The sequence below is a fragment of the Typopeltis vanoorti genome, chromosome 4 (genome assembly GCF_054136105.1).
Source record: "Typopeltis vanoorti isolate ZY-2024b chromosome 4, IOZ_Tvanoo_1.0, whole genome shotgun sequence".
NCBI lineage: Eukaryota > Metazoa > Arthropoda > Arachnida > Uropygi > Thelyphonidae > Typopeltis > Typopeltis vanoorti.
The window spans coordinates 2,920,991-2,939,943 of record NC_143552.1 but is presented as its reverse complement, the minus strand read 5'-3'; the positions used below and the strand labels follow the sequence as shown (position 1 = coordinate 2,939,943).

The 18,953-nt window shown below is 39.0% G+C and overlaps 1 protein-coding gene across 1 annotated transcript in view; it reads left to right on the top strand.

Moving 5' to 3' along the window:
- The window catches only part of LOC150107076 (nitric oxide synthase, inducible-like), a 317,964-nt gene that overhangs the window by 265,970 nt on the left and 33,041 nt on the right, over nt 1–18,953 (top strand). The window contains exon 15 of the mRNA XM_090391607.1: nt 11,527–11,737. Within this exon, the coding sequence (XP_090247733.1) occupies nt 11,527–11,737 (211 nt within the window). The remainder of the gene's footprint in view (nt 1–11,526; nt 11,738–18,953) is intronic.

Here is an 18,953-nt window from a genome sequence, read left to right as displayed (position 1 = left end):
GAGAAGTGAATAGAGAGAATGAATCAGATTGAGAGGGAAGTGATGTGGAAGAGCAGGAGAGTAAGACAGGAGAGATTGAAGAGGTTGATATTAATAGGGAAGTGAGTGGTATGAGTATAGAAAATGAGAGAATGGGTGTGCAAGAGAAGCAGAGAAATGGGGAGGCTCAGGGTGGACAGAGGTATACAGCGTGAGAAAGGTGGATGCTCCAAGAGGAAGTGAGAGCATGTGTAGGCAGGAAAGGAATGGGATGACCAGGGATCAAGAGGAAACAGTTGGAATTGAAAAGGGTTCTAAAATGAAGAAGCAGAAAAGGAAATGGCTCCAGTCGAACATAGAGAGATCACATCGAGTGAGTGGTATCAGTGGAACTAGCTGTAGATCCAGAAATGAGCTCTTGTGTTTGTATAGAAATGCTAGATGTATAAGAAACAAGGCAGATGAAATGGTTGCATTAATTGCCTCTGTTCACCCAAAGATTGTCGGTAATAAGTGAGACATGGTTGGAAGAGGATGACATCCTGACAGGAATAGAGATGGAAAGGTATGATGTGTTTCGTGGGGATAGAAGGGGTAAAAAGGGAGGGGTGCTATTGATGATAGAGAAAGTTATGTCCATACAAAGTAGAGATGCAAGATGGAAATAGTGGCAGTGGTTTTGAGGCAGTATGGTGCGAGATAGAAGGGAATGGAATCAAATACTTAGTGGGATGTTGTTATAGACCAGGTAATGTGGATGGTGGTAATAGTGAAATGTATAGTCAAATAAGCCAATCAAATAAGAAAAGGGTGATCGTTAATTTTTTAATTATGGCAATATTGACTGGAATGATGAGATAGCAACCGGAAAAAAATGAGTTTCTTGAGTTTTTGAGGGATAACTATCTCAGACAGTATGTAACACACAAGGAATAAGGGTCTTGGATTTGATCATCTCATCAGAGGATGTAATTATAAATGAGGTGTCAAATCATCCACCAATTGGTGAGAGTGACCATGAGGTGATTACCTGGGTGGTTGCCAGCAGTGCGAGGACCCCTGTGAGAAAAGGGTATGTGTGGAACTACAAGGGGGGGGGGGGGGATGGTTATGAAGAGCTCAGGAGACAGCTCGCGGGTGTAGCATGGAATGAGGAGTTAGCTGGAAAAGAGATCAATGCAGCTTGGGGGATTTTCAAAAACTATCTAGTAGATGCGATATCTAAATGTATTCCAAGGGTGAGAAGGTTAAATAAGGTAGGTGTGAGATGGATGAATAAAGAGATTAAGCATGTGATACAGACAAAAAGGGCATTGTGGGGGCAGCATAAGAGAAGTTGAAATAACCAATTTCATGAGGTCAACAAAGACCAGCCAAGGAGGGTGACTTGGTTGGTAAGAGTAGCTAAAGAGAGGTATGAATAGCAGTTAGCTAATGAAACCAAAAAGAATCCTAGCGAGTGCTTTCGATATGTAGCGAGAAAAAGAAAGAATAATTATGGAAGGATGATATTGATTGGAGAAAATGTATAAAGACAGTTGATGCAGAATGTGTGGTGGAGGTCCTTAATGAGCAGTTCATAAAGATCTTTCAATCTTGAATGTGACTTCATAGAGAGATTGAGAGAAGTTGATGATGGGGAGGAGAGACTGACTGTATGTGAGCAAAAGGTGTTTGGGGAGTTGAGTAAACTAGATGTAAATAAGGCTGTGGGACGTGATAATATATCACTGCGTATTCTGAAGGAATGTGCCAGGGAGTTGACACCTGCCTTGATATATTTTTTTAATACAAGTCTTGCACTTAGTCATGTTCCTAAGGAGTAGAAGGAGGGCAAGATTGTGCCACTTCATAAAAGAGGTGATCAAACTCAAGCATCAAACTTTTGGCTATGTGTCAGGTGTTGTGGTTCAGTTGTTGGAGAAGCTTGTGAGAACTAGGATCCAGAGTTGGGTTGACAACAATGGTATTATCTTTGATGGATAGCTAAAGGGAGGTCATGTTTTAGTAATCTACTTACTTATAACAATAAAGTGACTCCTTCCTTGGACAGAGGAGAAGGATATACAGTAATATACTTCATCATCATCATCATCATCATCATCATGAAATTACTGACATGTACCCTCAAGGGGTGTACAGGATATGATAGTACTACATGAAAAATTTACATCAATACTAACTTCCTATCTACAATTTTCCTCCAAATAAGTCTGTTACTTGTCAAGACTCCAACCTTACCAGATCTTATATTTCTATCATCTAAGGCACTTTGTACCGTATCAATCCACCTATATCTTGGTCGTCCTCTGGATTGTTTTCCTGCCAACTTGGCAGAGAACACTTGTTTTGCTAATATTTCCTCGCCCATTCTGTTTAAGTGACCATACCACCTGAGATTAGCTCTGCTAACACATTCCTCGATGCTGACAATGTCAAGTTCTTTCCTAATATCCTCGTTTTTAATATGATATTGCCATTGATGCCATCTGTTCACGCCTCTAATCTTTCTCAGGACTCTCATATCTGTGGTCTCTAGTCTTTGGTCAAGTGTTTTACTTTTAACCCAGCTCTCAGATCCATAAGTTAAAACTGGTTCGAACGCTGTCTTGTATACAGCTAATTTAGTATTCCGACTAATTTCTCTCTTATTCCATATGAATTTATTCAGTTGACTTTCTACCATACCAGCTTCGTTGATTCTGTTGTCTATTTCCATATTTAATTTACCATCTTCAGTAAAAATCGTGCCTAAGTAGCTGAAATGTTTTACTTGTTCCACAGGTTCTCCATTCACAACACAGTTGACATTTTCAATGATTCTGCCTATTTTCATTGTCTTTGTCTTTTTAATGCTGACCTTCATACCATATCTATTACAATAGTTATTCAGTTTAGTCAGAGAATCTTGCACACTTGTAGCAGGTTTATTTAGAAATATAACATCGTCTGCATAAAGCAAAGAGCTGACATTAACATCTCCAATTTTGATATCATGTTTAATACCACTTTCCTTCATAATGTGATCCATATAGATTATGAATAACAGAGGGGATAATGTACATCCTTGTCTCACACCGGTTTTTCCTGTACTTCCTTCAATTCTAACTGCTGACTTACAACTCAAATAAAGACTAAGTATTGCTTGATATAATGCCCCATTGACACCATATAACTGTAGCGTATTGAATAGCTTCTCTCTTGGCACCTTGTCATATGCCTTTTCCAAATCGAAAAAACTTAAATACAGATCATTGTTATATTCCCATGATTTCTCCACTATTTGTCATAAAGTGAAGATCTGATCCTGACAGCTGCTATTTGACCTGAATCCAGCTTATTCTTCACCAACCTTTTCTTCCACAATTCTTCTCAACCATTTCTCAAGTATACTTGCATAGATCTTGCCAGGAACACTCAGTAAGGATATACCTCTGTAATTCTCACATTCAGTTTTATTTCCCTTTTTATATATGGGTACTATGAGAGCTCTACTCCAATCGTCTGGAATTTGTCCCTCTGTCCAGGCATTCTGAACTCTGCAGTGCAGCTACTGTTAAGACTTATACCACCATACATCAGCATTTCTGGTCGAATATCATCTACTCCTGCTGCATTTCCACATTTCAAGCCTTTGATGGCTTTTGCTACTTCAAGTATGGATATCTATTCCTGACTGCATTCCTGGTCAGTGTTTTTTATCACTGTGCTCTCATCAATGCTTGTTTCATTTAGCAAATTTTCAAAGTAATTACTCCATACTTCAAGGATATCTTTTATTATTATTATTATTATTATTCAGGCCTCCATGGAGTCGAAAGAATTATCGTGGGAGGTCCTTCCTAAGAACATAAAGTCTGTCAAGACTCATCGAGGGGAGATCCCCCCTAAGAAACACAAAGTCTATCATACCACTCCTTAAACTCATTGACCGTTCTTGCTCTCACCACTCCATCAGGCAATGCATTCCACGGTTCAACCACCCACCACGCAAAGAAACCACTCCTCACCCTCTTGCTCACAGTTTCCTTTCGTAACTTCCAGGGATGGCCTCTTGTCATCACTCCTTCCCGCTGTTCAACCAAGCAAAAGAACTCCCCAGTGTCAACCCTGTAACCACCTCTCAACAGTTTAAAAGTCTCAATCATATCACCTCTCCTTCTTCTATTCACCAAACTCTGCAGTCCACATTTCCTCAGCCGATCCTCGTAACTATCCTTGTACAGTCCTGAAACCATCTTTGTCATCTGTCTTTGTATCCTTTCCACAGTTAATTTATCTCCTTCAAATCCTGGAGACCAAATCGGAGAACAATGGTCCAAGTGTGGTCTGATCAGAGACTTATACAACGGAATGATAACCCTCTTATCTCTACAGGTCAGTGTCCTTCTCATAATTGCAGCGATCCTCTGTGCTACCTTCACCACCTTTGCAATATGTCCCCTAAACTTCAGGTTTCTATCTACCATCAAATGCAGATCTCTCTTGTCTGCTCTACTTCCTCCTGCATAACTCCTCCCATAGAGTATGCTGCATCCCATCGATGTTTCCCAAACCTCAAGACCTTACATTTTGCTGCATTCAACTGACAACCCCATTCATTTGCCCATCTATCTAGCTTATTCAAATCCTCTTGCAGTGCTACCACATCTGCACTATTACTAATAATCCTCCCTAGCTTTGCATCATTCGCAAACAACTAAATATCCCCTGGCAATGTCATTGATATAAAGATTAAACAATATAGTTCCTAGTACTGAGCCCTGTGGGACCCCACTTGTAAGCCTCTGCTTCCTTGAAACTGCTCCACCATACACAACCAACTCTCTGATACCTATCAGTCAACCAATCCTGAATCCAGTTGACCAATCTGACATCCAGACCCATGTGCTGCAACTTAAATATCAGATTATCATGTCGCACCCTGTCAACTGCCTTTGCCAAGTCTAAGAAAATTGCAGTATATGCCTTTCCCTCATCTAATGTTCTTGTAATTTTATTATAAAAGGCTAGCATATTGCAAAAACAAGAGCGGCCTTTCACAAATCCATGTTGTCTCTCACAGATAACATTACCCTTCTGCCCAATGTTGTATACGGTCCCTCACTACTTTCTCCAAGATCTTAACAACTACTGATGACACGCAGACTGGCTTATAATTAGACACTTCCAGTCTGTTACCACCCTTATGCAATGGCACCATCTTACCTTTCTTCCATTCCCTGGGCACCTTTGCCAAAGCCAGACTTTCATTGAAAAGCCACATTAAAGGCACTGTCAATTCCCTAGCACATTCTCTCAAAACTCGTGGTGAAATACCAACCAGTCCCACAGCTTTAATGACATCCAGAGTACTCAGTAACTGAAACACACTCTCCTCCTGTACCTCTAAACCTCGAACCAGCCCTATCCCTCTAGCATTAAAACTGACTCCTCCAGAATGAAATACTCCAATAAAGTGTTCATTGAACAATTCCACTATGTCCTCTGCATCATTCACTCTATTCCCATTTTTATCCCACAATATCGTTCTTCCACAGTCATTACTCCTCCTACTGGCCACATAGCTAAACAATTCCCTAGGATTTTCTTTGGATCTTAAGGCCAACCTCCTCTCATATTCCAGTTTCCCTTTCTGTACCACACTAGTCACTCCTGGCCTGTGTCTTATATTCTTCATGCATCCTCTCTTCACCTGTCTCCTTATATCTCTTCCATAGCCTCTTTTTCGCATGCAATTCCTGTTTAATATCGTTTGTCATCCACTTTACTCCAAATTGTGTCCTTTTCTTCACTCGTAGTATACAACTTGCCATTGCTGCTAAGAAATATTCTTTCACAATTTCCCACGCACTAATGATATCCCGGCCTTCCAATTCCTCCCTCCATGAAACTTCCCGAAGTTGACGTCTAAGACTATTATAATCACCTGCTTTATAATTCCACATAAGTTCCCGTCTCTTTGATACTCCTGCATGTCTATTCATTTTCCAAGTCAAAACCATATGGTCACTCTCTCCAACTGGTGGGAGAGATGTCATCTCAGTTATTATCAACTGTTCTGATGCTATAACCAAATCCAAAACTCTTGGACCTCTTGTTCCCTCTTTTACATGTTGCCTAAGACATTTGTGCTTCAAGAATTCTGGAAATTCCATTCCCTTATTGCTACATGCATCTTCGTCTCTCCAATTTATATTGCTGTGGTTAAAATCCCCCATAACAATAATTTTTCTTGCAGGTACCACGCTCAATTGTCTAAACATCTCCTGGTCCCCATCCTCTGTGCTCCTGGGTCTGTAGCAACATCCCACTAAATATACTGTCTTGCCTACCTCCACTTCACACCACATGCTTTCAAAATCATTTGTCTCAATTCCTTCCAAAGTCTCCACTCTTAGAGGACATAGGTCATCACTTATCATAAGCAGTACCCCACCACCACGCTTTCCCCTTCTATCCTGACGAAAAATGCTATACCCAGCGACTTCTATTCCTGTTGTTATATCCCCTTCTGTCAACCACGTCTCAGTGATCGCAATAATTTTTGGCCAGGCTGATGCTGTCTTCGCCACCAATTCCTCTCCCTTATTCCGGATACTTTTTCTCCTGTTTTCATGTCACCTTTATCATCTCTAACTCCTTTTATAGCACTCTTTCCTCCATTCCTAAGCTTCTTCAACAACCTCCAGAATATTTTGCCACCTTCTTGATATTTATTTTCTATGTTCTTGCCAAAGTCCTCCCATGACTTTTGTTTAGCTAGTTTTTCACACTCTTTAGCTTTCTTACATTTTTCTCTGTATTCTCTAAGAGCACAAGCTGACTTATTTGCCAGGAACTTTTGATATGCTTTCTTCTTTTCCTTCACTGCCTCTTTAACTTCCTGTGTCCACCATGGAGTTCTAATTTTTCAATCCTTGCAGACAACTTCACCACATGCCTCTCTAGCTGAATCAGTCATGGTTTTCTTCAAGGCTTGCCACTGAATCTCCAAGGTTTGGTTCCTGTTCTCAAACTCTTTCATTTTTCCTTCAATAATCTTTGTGTATTTCAGTCTGCAGTTCACGTCTGAGAGCTGCTCATCTTTAAAACTTTCTTACATATCATTCTTTTCGATATGAAATTCAATTTTAACCTGCTCAAGACTAAATAGTGATCACTTACAATTTCAAATCTTCTGTACACTCTGGGGTCCTGCACCAGGGAGAAAACATCAGTATCAACAATAACATAGTCAATGAGACTTTTCTTATTCCTTGCCTCTTCTCTCCATGTGAATTTGTCCATGTGAATCAGTCCATGTCCTGAGCAGAAATCCAACAGGTATTTGCCATTATTATTAGCTTTGCTCTTTTCTCCAAATTTTCCCAAAACATTTTTGTATGTCTAACAATCACTTCCTACTCTGCTATTTAGATCCCCAACAATGACCAACTTTTCCTTTTTCATTGTGTCAGTAGCTTTCTCTAGAGCCTCAAAAAATTCCTCCACTTCTACCTTAGTAGAACCTTCTGTGGGACCATAGGCACAAATAAGTCTCATTGTCCAATTCCCCATTCTGATATTTGCCCAAATCACTCTACTTGACACTGCCTGCCTTTCAAGAAGATGAGTCTCGTATTTTGTGTTGAATACTATGGCTACTCCTTTTCCTTGATTGTCATTGCCTGAATATAAAATTTTGTATTTATTGCTCAGAATGATCTCACCAGTTTTTGTCTTTTTTGTTTCAGTCACCCCTATTATGTCGATCTGGTACTTATCTAATTCCTCCGCTAGCTCAATTTTTTTGCCATTGAGGCTTCTTATGTTGATAGTACCAATCTTTATCTCAGGTGATGTTGAGTTGGGGTGTGTTTTCAGATTTGTTCCAGTAGCTGACTTTTTGCTGTTCACACCTGGTTCCCTGGCGAAAACTACGGTGGGGCCTTGTTTAACCGGGCGACGCCCCAGCCGGCATGAAATTTTGTCATGTTGTACCATCATTTTGTATTTTGGTTTAACCAACTGGAATACAATTTGGTCAGCTAAATCCCAAATTGCCAGCCCATCCTCGTTCGTTCAGTATCCAGTTAGATACCCAACAGGGTGCACCACAAGAAGGTGAGGATTGGACATTAGGTCAGAAGCCCTGGTCGGTTCTTCGCATTCCTTTAAAGTCTCTGTGGAGGTCTCCTCTCAGTTATACAGCTTTGACCCTTAAGCACCCCAGAGTAATATACTTGGATTTCTCAAAAGCTTTTGATAGAGTACCTCATGATAAGTTGACAGTCAGACAACTAGAGCAGATGAGGTTGGATATTAGATTATTGCATTGGATTGCAGACTGGCTAGCTGATAGGTATCAACACGTTGTGTATAGGGGTGCGATATTCACAAAAAGGAAAGTCACTAGTGGAGTTCCTCAGGGGTCTGTGTTAGGGCCATCACTGTTTAACTTGTATATTAATGATACTGGCGAAGATTTGGATGGAGATATTCAGCTGTTTGCAGATGATGCAAAGTTGGGAGAAACCATAATGAGTAGTGAAGATGTTGTGGCCTTACAAGAAGACTTGCATAAATTGAGTGACTGTGCACAGAAATGGGGATGTTCGTTCAATGTTGCAAAATGTAAGGTTTCAAAATTTGGAAACCAAAGATGGGATGCAGAATTTATGCTTGGTGAGAATATATTGTTGGAGGTAGAGGAAATAAGAGATGTGGGGGTGATAGTGGATAAGGATCTAAAATTTACAGGACACATCGCCAAAATTGTGAAGACAACACAAAGACTTCTGGGAATGATGCGGAGGACACTGATGTGTAGAAGTAGGGATATTCTTATTCCATTGTATAAGGCTTTGATTAGGCCACATATGGACTATTGTGCCCAGATTTTGTCACTGGGTTTTCAGACGGATGAAGAAATGTTGCAAAGGGTCCAAAAGCAACTGACTAAGGTAGTTTCTGAACCTCTGGAATGTCGAGTATGAGGAAAGATTGAGAGGATGTAATTTACAGAGTCTGGTGGACAGGAGGAAGAGGGGAGATATGATAGAGACCTACAAGTTGGTAAGGTGTTATAGGATCAATGGTGGAGAAGTTCTACAGAGAATAGTGGGAGATCAGGGGAGAACCAGAGGTCAACCCTGGAAACTGTATAAAGAGGGTGTGAGTAGGGGAGTGAGAGGCAGGTTTTTTTTTCGTGCAGAGTTGTGAATGATTGGAATGCCTTGCCTGAGAGTGTGGTGTCTGCAAGGAGTTTGAGTGTGTTTAAGACACGGTATGATGAGATGTGTGTGTTTGTGATAAAAGGACCTCCCAGATGAGCCTTTGACTCCATGAGGTCTTGGGGTAATAATAATAATAATAATAAATGAACAGTTACACCAAAATTGATTCTGCAAAGAACTTCCAAGTTACTACACTAGTTAGAAAAAAGCAAATTGACAGGGGTACAAACCACCCTTGGCACTAAGAATGACAACTGTATATGTGACTATTCTCATAGACAGGATTAATGATATTGGAATATGTTTGAATAGTGATATGCAGCTGTTTGCAGAATGATGCAAAATTGGGAAGAGAAATGCAGAGTCAAGTAGATGCTATGGCCTTACATGACTTGAATTGATTGCATGAATGGGCAAGTAAGTGGAACTATCAGTTCAGTGTTACACTTTGCAACACTGAAATTTGGTCTTGAAATTTGGTGAGCAGCGATGGGATGCAAAGGTATTCACTCGGTGCGATAACTTTTTTAAAGGATGTAGAAGAGATGAGCGATCTGGGAGTGATGGTGGACAAGAACTGAAATTCGGGGACCACATTGCACATGTTGTGAAGACATCACTCACATCGGATAATAGCAATGATGCAAAGGACCCTGACATGCAGAAACAAAGAGGTTCTAATGTCATTGTATAGAATCTTGATCAGGCCTCATATGGATTATTGTGCACAGATTTGGCTGTCAGGTTTTCATGGTGATGAGGATATATTAGAAATAATCCAGAGGTGATACACAAAGGTGATCAGTGGTCATTAGAATGTGGAGCATGAGGACAGATTGAGAGAATGTAAATTGCAAATCCTCGTGAGGAGGAGGAGGGGGACATATTTGAGACACATAAGCTAGTCTTTGGTTGTTATCAGGTTGGCACAGAGTAGATTTTTCATAGAATGTGAGAGGGATGTAGAACAAGAGGCAGTTGCTTGTAATTGTATAAGGAGTGTGCAAGCAGAGGAGTGAGGAGAAGGTTCTTTGCACACAGACTGGTTGAGTGGAATGCATTGCCTGAGTGTGTTGTTAAAACCCATTGAATCAGTTTAAGGCATGGTTGGATGAGAAATGTGTGCAATAGTGTGTACCTCCCATGATGAGTCTCTGATTCCATGGAGGTCAGATGTTAATAATAATTTGATTATTTTCTACTGTGAAGTGAAGGATGTTGGCTGTTAAGCTAAGTTACAAAAGAATACAAAACATTTTGCTCGTGGGACCAAATGGCAAACACATTATCAGCAAAGCATAATGATATTAAGGATTTGTAAGTAGCCGTGGTTAGTATTTTGTTCTCAAATTGTTCTATGTACAAGTTAGCTGAAGGAGCAAGGGAGTACTATTGCAGTACCATTAATCTGTTTGTTGATTTTTCCTTGCCAAGTCAAGTAATGAGCTACACACTAAATTTGAATAATTCAAGGATATCAGGGGGCAAAGTTAGATGTTATTAAATCAAGAATGTCTATTAGTGGTACATTAGTGAATAAGGATGTAACATCAAAAGTAACCATTATGTCTGAATTTTTAAGGATGTGATTTTTAACAGATGATTTGAAATTAGTAGAATTTTTTTTATAAAAGTAAAGGACTTGCCAAAAAGGGGTACAAGTGGCTTAGATAAATGTTGAACAAATTTATAAGTGGTATGTCTATATTATCAACTATAGGGTATAGGGGAATATTGGATTTATAATTTTAGGTACCCCATTTATATGGATGGGGTAGTTTAACACAAATAGGTTTTATTTTGTTATTGATTTCTTTGGCAAGAAGTCTGTTTTTTCAATAATTTATGAACTTTTTTCTTTTGAGACATAGTGGGTGGTCTCAATCCATGTGATTTGGTAAATAGAATGGTCATCTAGGAGATCCTGCATTTTTATTTATTTTTTATTTATTTTTTTTTTAATTTTAATCCTCTTGATTCATGATACACTGTACACCCCTTGAGAGTACAAATCAGGAATTTGATGATGATGATTCATGATAATTAGCATTACTCTTATCAGCTTTAATAATTACAATATTTTTATTCTTATATAATTTTTTAGAGCAGCTATTTCTGTGTTTAATTAATTAATTATTTATTTGTTTAATTTATTTATGTAATATATTTATTTAATCTATTTATATATTTAATTTAGTTTGTTTGGTGTGTAATACCATTAAAATAAGTTAGGAATAATGTCCAACACCTAAGTTTGTCTTTTAGATATTTAGTATCTTCATTTTTAATTTAAAGATATTGATGAATAATATAAACATTTTATTTTCAGAATGTTGATGAGTATGAAGAATGGAAAAATTACAAGTATCCCAATCTGGCTGAATTACTGGAAGAATTTGAATCTGTCATAATAAATCCATCCTTCCTACTTTCTCAACTGCCTCTGTTACAACCACGTTACTATAGCATCAGTAGCTCACCAAAGATAAATCGAAATGAAATACACTTAACTTTGAGTCTTGTGAGTTATGCCACACAAGGTTAGTGACAAAATTAAAATCTACATATGTTTTTGTTTTATTTATCAGGATCAAGTTGAAATCAATGTGGCATGACCTACAAGTTTGGGAACCCAAGCTGCTGGTCTGAACATACTTCTGATTAAACTTCTGATCAACTTTGTATACCCTTCAAACTTTCTGAGACCAGGGGAATTTTTATTGCCTCCTTTGTCACCCTTCTTTTGCACTGTATACTTTTGAAATATGATAGCATCACTGTGAAATCTACTTTTTATTCTTTTATGCTTTTATTTACTTATGAAAAGTGTGCATTACTTAAAAACAGCATATACCTGATTTTGATTTAACCAAAAGCAAATGTTTTGTATTTTTGAAAATCTCACAGAAGTATATACCACAGGCTTCCGTACCGGTTTTGCTTGTCTGTCTCACCATACATGTAGATCCTTTGTAGCTCATTTGGTAATGATGATGTTATTAGTTAGAAAGTTCTATGTTCATATCTTTTCTAGAACATGGGAGGTACACCCTATCACACACAATGCTCATCCAACCGTACCCTGAACTGATTCAATGTTTCTGCATTTACAATACACTCAGGCAACGCATTCCACTCACCAACCAGTTTCCATACAAAGAACCTTTTCCTCACTCCTCTGCTCACATCCTTCTTATACAGTTTCTAGCAGTGGCCTCTTGTTCTGTTCCCCCCCCCCCCCATTCTAAGAAGAATTGGTTCTATATCAATGTGATAACAACCCCTGACTAGCTTATATGTCTGAATCATATCCTCCCCCCCCCCCTCATTCTTCTCCTCCTATCACAAGACTTTGCAGTTTATATTCTCTCAATCTGTCCTAATACTCCACATTCCAAAGACCACTGACCACCTTTGTGAATCTTCTCTGAACCCCCTCCTAACTCCTCATCACCATGAAAACCCAGCAACCAAATCTGTGCACAATAATCCATATGAGGCCTGATCAAAGCCTTATACAATGGCATCATAACCTCTTTATTTCTGATGTCAGGATCCTCCTTATTATTGCTATTATTATTATTATTACGGGTGACTCCAAGGAGTCCTTAGACTCATCGAGGGAGTCCCCCCCCCCGAACATCATCTGAAGAACTATCTTACATTCACTTATGTCTGCATGTCCACTCAATAGCTTACTCCATCCCACCCCAAGGCTCTAGTTTCATTGATTCTGCGCATCTGCTTTCACTCCATTCAGCAACACCTTTTCTGGTCTCCGAACACCAAATCCATTCAGATGTAAACCACCCTTCTTGTATAAGTTCTTTTGGTCATCAAACTCACTCCACACATCCACAAAATCTACAACATTCCTCCTGCATAACCTACACATTGAATTATTTGTATTTTAGACCTCCTTCTCATCTCTACTCTGTCATACTGTGTGTGTCATACCACACACACACACAAGTAAATCTTCTTCATCTGCTTCTGTTCATTAAAAAAATATATTAATGGTTTCAATAGTTTTGATTACTGTTGATATGATTTTGCTATTTTAGTATAGTTTGGTATATTTTTAAAGTGTTTGAATGGCTAGAATTCAGTTTGCTGATACTTTCAGTATCAGCAAACTGAATTCAGTTTGCTGATACTGATCACCCATCCTGCTACTATTTAAGGACTACATTTGTGGTGATAAAAAAAGTGTTTTTTAAATGGTGTATAGTGTGAATTCTTTCGTGAATTGCACTACATTTTTTTCGCAGTAACACAAGTATTCGTTAGTGGTGCTACTTTTGGAGTTTAATTGTTATATATTGTGTTATTTTGGGTTACAGAGAAAGCAAGGTCAAAGTCAGACGCATTTGCAGTAGAAGATAAGTTTGCGCTATTTAGTATAGTTAAATATATCATTTATATTTATATGTATACTTAGCATTTATATATATAATATAGCATTTATAGTTTATATAGCGTTTATATATATTTAGCGCTTAGTTTAGTAGTACCTCAGCAGTAAGTAAATGATGGCAGCCGCAGATCCAAATACAAATGACGACTCTGCCATTTAAGGATGGTATTTTGCATAATATAATAAAGGATTTTGTGGCATGCAGTGCTTGCGGTATGTATGCGTCCCGGGAGTTGGATATGTGACGGAGGGGGGGGGAGTGCGTATATGCATAAAGTGTAGGCAATGGGAGGAATTTAATGAACTAGATATTTCAATAACTGATCTAGTTGCATCAGGGATGGGAAATGAATGTTAGGAGACGAGTAGTGATAGGAGAGATCGACAAGCGAAATATGAATGAAAAAATAAGAGTCGGGAGTGCGGAAGGCTTCAATGACTATGAAGTTTTCAGAGATGGTCTTGATTGGGAGAATGAAAGGCGAGTAAGAGTGACTAACTTGCAGAAAGGATAGATGAGCTGAAAGAGGAGGTGGAATGTCTCTGGAATGAGATGAGAAGTATGAAAGATGAGAAAAATGTGAGGACAGCTGGAACCAGGGATAGAGTGATGCCAGGACAGCAGGTAAGTAGGAAAACACAGAGAGAAAGAGTTAGAGGAGAGAGAGTGAGGGATGCAGGTGAGCAATCAAGGAACAGAGTGGTAAGAGGTATAATGTATGGAGACTTGATGATCTGTGGTGTGCAAGATAGGATGCCAGAGGAGTGTTTGCCTGGAGGAACAATAGAAAGTGTGGCTGTGTCAATTAAGAGGAGTGAAAGGATGGACGGTATCGATTGTGATGGCGGGCACGAATGACTTGAGAGGCAATGTAAATTGGGGAGTGAGAGATCTGAGATTCTTGCATGAGGTTGTACAAAAGAAAACACAAAGAGGAAAGATTGTGTGTGCTGCCCAGGTATGATAGTGACGAGCTGAGCAGAAGAAAAGTGATACTGAATAGCATAATATGTATCAAAAGAGAGGATTGGAATATGTAGATGCTTGGAGGGCATATGAGGACAGAATGGAACTGTATGCGAGAGACCGTTTGCATTGGAATGAGGAAGGAAAATGCATCTTGAGAGATTGCTGTTTTCTGAATGAGTCAGTGTGTCAATGCAGGGAAACTAGAAACCAGGGTGGATGGTAAGGTGTGGCCTCTTGTGGGAATAGGTGGTTGGGGGAAGGGGGGGTCAAATGTACATATTGTTATATGTGCATTTGACAAATGTACATATTGTCAATGTTAAATGTACATATTGTCAAATGTCTTTGGCAACATGTAATAGAGGGAACAAGAGGTTCAAGAGTTTTGGATTTGGTCAAAGCATCAGAAGATGCCATGACCAAATCCAAAACTCTTAAACCTCTTGCTCCCTCTATTACATGTTGCCTGAGACATTTGTCCCTCCAGAATTCTAGAAATTCCATTCCCTTATTGCTACATGCATCTTTCTCTCCCCAATTTATACTGCTATAGTTACAATCTCCCATAACAATCATTCTTCTTGCACTTGCCAAGCTCAACTATCTAAATATCTCCTGGTCCCCACCTTTTGTGTTCCTTGGTTTGTAGCAACACCCCATTAAATATCCTGTCTTGCTCACCTCTACCTCACACCATATCAGAGGCATAGCTAGGGAGGAGTGGAGGGGCAGTCTGCCCCGGGCGGCACTTTAAACCTTTTTTGAACTTTTGCAGTTAATTCTAAAATACAGTATTGAGAACTCATTTCCAAAGATTGTAATACTACTGCGAATTTTCCTCCCAATTGCTGTAAGTGTTGCTAGTTGTGACAGGATTTTTTCTAAATAAAATAGATAATTACCTACATTATTATGATATAGACTTTGCCAATGTCATTAACGATTTTGCTAACAGAAAAGAAAGAAAAATAACATTTTAGAATGTTGAAATTAAAGTTTCACTTCAATAATAAACATAGTGTTTTAATTTATTTTCCTATACATCGTTTTGACTTTTTGTAGTATATTTGGTGTGTATTGAGAGGGGCAGCAAAAGCTCTAGCTACACCACTGCACCATATGCTTTCAAATCATTAGTGTCACTGCTTCCAAAGCCTCTTAGAGGATGTAAGTCGTCACTTATCATAAGGCAGTTCTCCACCACCACACTTTCCCTTCCTATCCTGCTGAAAAATGCTGCACCCTACTATTTCTATTCCTGTTATTATATCCTCTTCTGTCAACCACATCTCAGTGAATCCCAGTAATCTTTGGTTGGGCTGATGCTATCCACACCACCAATTCCTCTCCTTTATTCCAGATACTCTTGGCATTAGTATAAAGCATAAAAATGCCACTGTTTCTATATCCAGCATTATCCCCTCTAGACCCTACTGGGCTCAGTGTTACCTAATGTCGTCCCCCTTCTCCAAAGTACCCATTCCAGTAAGAGGTCACCTCTACTCCCATCCACCCGGTGCATTCTAGTTTCCCTGCATTGACACACTGACTCATTCAGAACAGCAGTCTCTCCAGATGCCTACGTCTTTCCTCATTCAAATGCAAGTGGTCTCTTGCATACAATTCCTTTCTGTCCTGATGATATTATATACATGCATCAGGATATATCTATCGCAGAAGACTCAGAGGGAAGATAATCAGTGGACTATCCAGGTCCACCAGGTGGCATCTGTGGATAAGCTACTCTAAACTTTTGCTTCCACATTTTAACATTATTGTGTTTTTCATTCAAATTAATCATTCGACAGAAATCTTAACAGCAAGTACTAAGGAGCCAATTACTTCTGCACTACCTGGAAGTATTTGTGCATCAAATCTGTTATCTTACTGGTTAAAAATCAGCCACATGTAAGTGCTCACTATGCCTACTTATGAAGCAAAGAATGCAGAACAATGGCAGAAGTGCACCTCATGTTTCACCAGTTCAGCGACATCAATTGCCAACAAACCCACAAAGCGCTGCAGCTGTAAAATTGATGTCACCGATATAAAAAAATGGTATATTGTGTGGGGTTCTGTTGCCCCAGGCTGCATGTTACCTGCACAAAAATAGATGAATGCACAAGCTATTTATTGACTTCAAACAGCCCTTCTTCTGTTCACTGTGCCTCTCTTCTGGTAAACAGCTCCTGAATCCATGTGTTGAGGCTTAAGTGCTGTGCAGAATTCATGTTGGAGGTTTAATGGAATATTATCAGTACTGAGAAAGGACTAAAACTAATTTTAATACTTCCAATAAATTCATCTCTGTCATAGAGACATCTTCAGGGATTACAAAAAACTTTTTGTAACAACAACACATACACAAATACAATACAGTCGTGAGTGAAACTCAAGTCCTATATAGATGGTGCACCCTCTATGGACATTTACAGGTGGCATAGGATGTAAAGAGGGGATCTCTAATAATTAATGTTTTCCAAATTTTGGGAAGTTTAATGCAACCGTATTTGTTTAAATTAGGTTGATTCCTGAGTGCAGATTCAAAAAACAGTATTTCCTTTTTGAATTTACTATCTTGGAGCATGGAGGTTTTTTCCCCAGGAGATCCTGTGGGTTGTATCCAAAGCATGCTAACCATAATCGTGATTGCAGATGTATGACCTTGTGTTCTCCTAACCGGATGGTTGTTAATCTGCCTGTCTGTCCGAAGTAAGCCAGTTTACAGGCACAAGTTACTCTATACCACAAGGTACTCTTCCTTACCGGTCAACTTCTCCTTCCATGTTATACTTCCTAGCTGTCTCCTATACTTGTCATAATCACCAGACCTATAACTATACATATATCTTTTTCTAGTTAAACCGATCCCAATATCATTAACATATTGGGATCGGTTTAAAGCAACAATGGTACTAAAACTGACCACTATCGTACACCACTACTAACTTTCTTCTTTTGGGATACTGTACCCTTACATACAACTTTCTGATACCTATCTGACAGCCAGTCACTGATTCAACTCAAAAGTTGGATCAATGACTGCTGATCACTTCATGATCACTCTCACCAACTGGAAGAAAGTGTGAAACTCACTCACAGTTACATCCTCTGATGAAATTATCAGATACAAAACTCTTGATCCTCATGCATGCTCTCCTTTATGTGCTTCCTGAGATAGTTATCAATCAAGAACTCAAATTCATTTTCCTTATTCCCAAATGCCATCTGTTCATTTCAATCTATACTACCATGATTAAAATCACCCATAATAATTACCCTTACTTTGTTCACTGATCCAAGTTGTTTATACATATCTTCATCAGCACTCTCCACATTTCCTGGCCTATAGCAGCATTCAACTAAAGATGCCTTCCTTTCAACCTCTAGATTCCTCCACACTGCCTCATAACCATTGCCACTATTTCCCTCTTTCATGTTTATCTTATTATTATTATTATTATTAACATCTGACCGCCATTAAGTCAGAGACTATTTGTGGTACACACTATTGCTCACAATACCACACCCACAAACCACTCTCCATGTAAACAACCTTATCCTCACGCCTCTTTTGACATCCTCTTTATACAGTTTTCAGCGATGTCCTCTTGTCCTACCAACCAGGTATAATTCCCCTGCTATCATCAGCAGTAGCTCTCCTTCCCTTCATGTCCTTTCTATCCTCGCAAAAAATACTGTATCCTAATGTCTATTCCCGTTAGAATATCATCTTCATTCAACCATGTTTCACTTATTCCAATGATTTTGTGATGAATAAACTCAATCAATGAAAACATTCCTCTCCCTTATTTCTGATATGTCTGGTATTTGTAAACAAACAGTGATTCATTTTTAGGTCTATAACCAATCCTATCCAAATGACTTGGTGCTTGTGATTTCCCCACTACCCCTGTCCAATCACCTTTTTCACAACTTACCACATATATCTGCTCTCTCTCAACTTTTCCACAAAAATCACAATATATGCCATCTTTATACACTCATTGAATGCCACTTTCAGCATCCACAATCCTGATGCCACTTCTCTTTGTCCACCCAGGCTCTCCCTGTTTCCCTTCCTCTTGCATTCTGTTTCTCTCTCTCTTCATCTTCCATACTATTATGGTTTCCACTGCCAGTCACGTCTGTCTCTTCAATGCTGCACTCCTGATTTTAACAATTTGATGCTGTCTCACATATAACACTACCCTCTTTTGCCAGTGCTGTATACAATCTCTCACCAATTTCTCCTAAGTATAGAAAGTATTTTACCTTGGGTATATAGTATATTAACGATACCAAGCTATTTTAAACCTGGTTTTACTCCATTTCCCAAGTAAGCAAACAGACAAATAAGTCAAGTTTG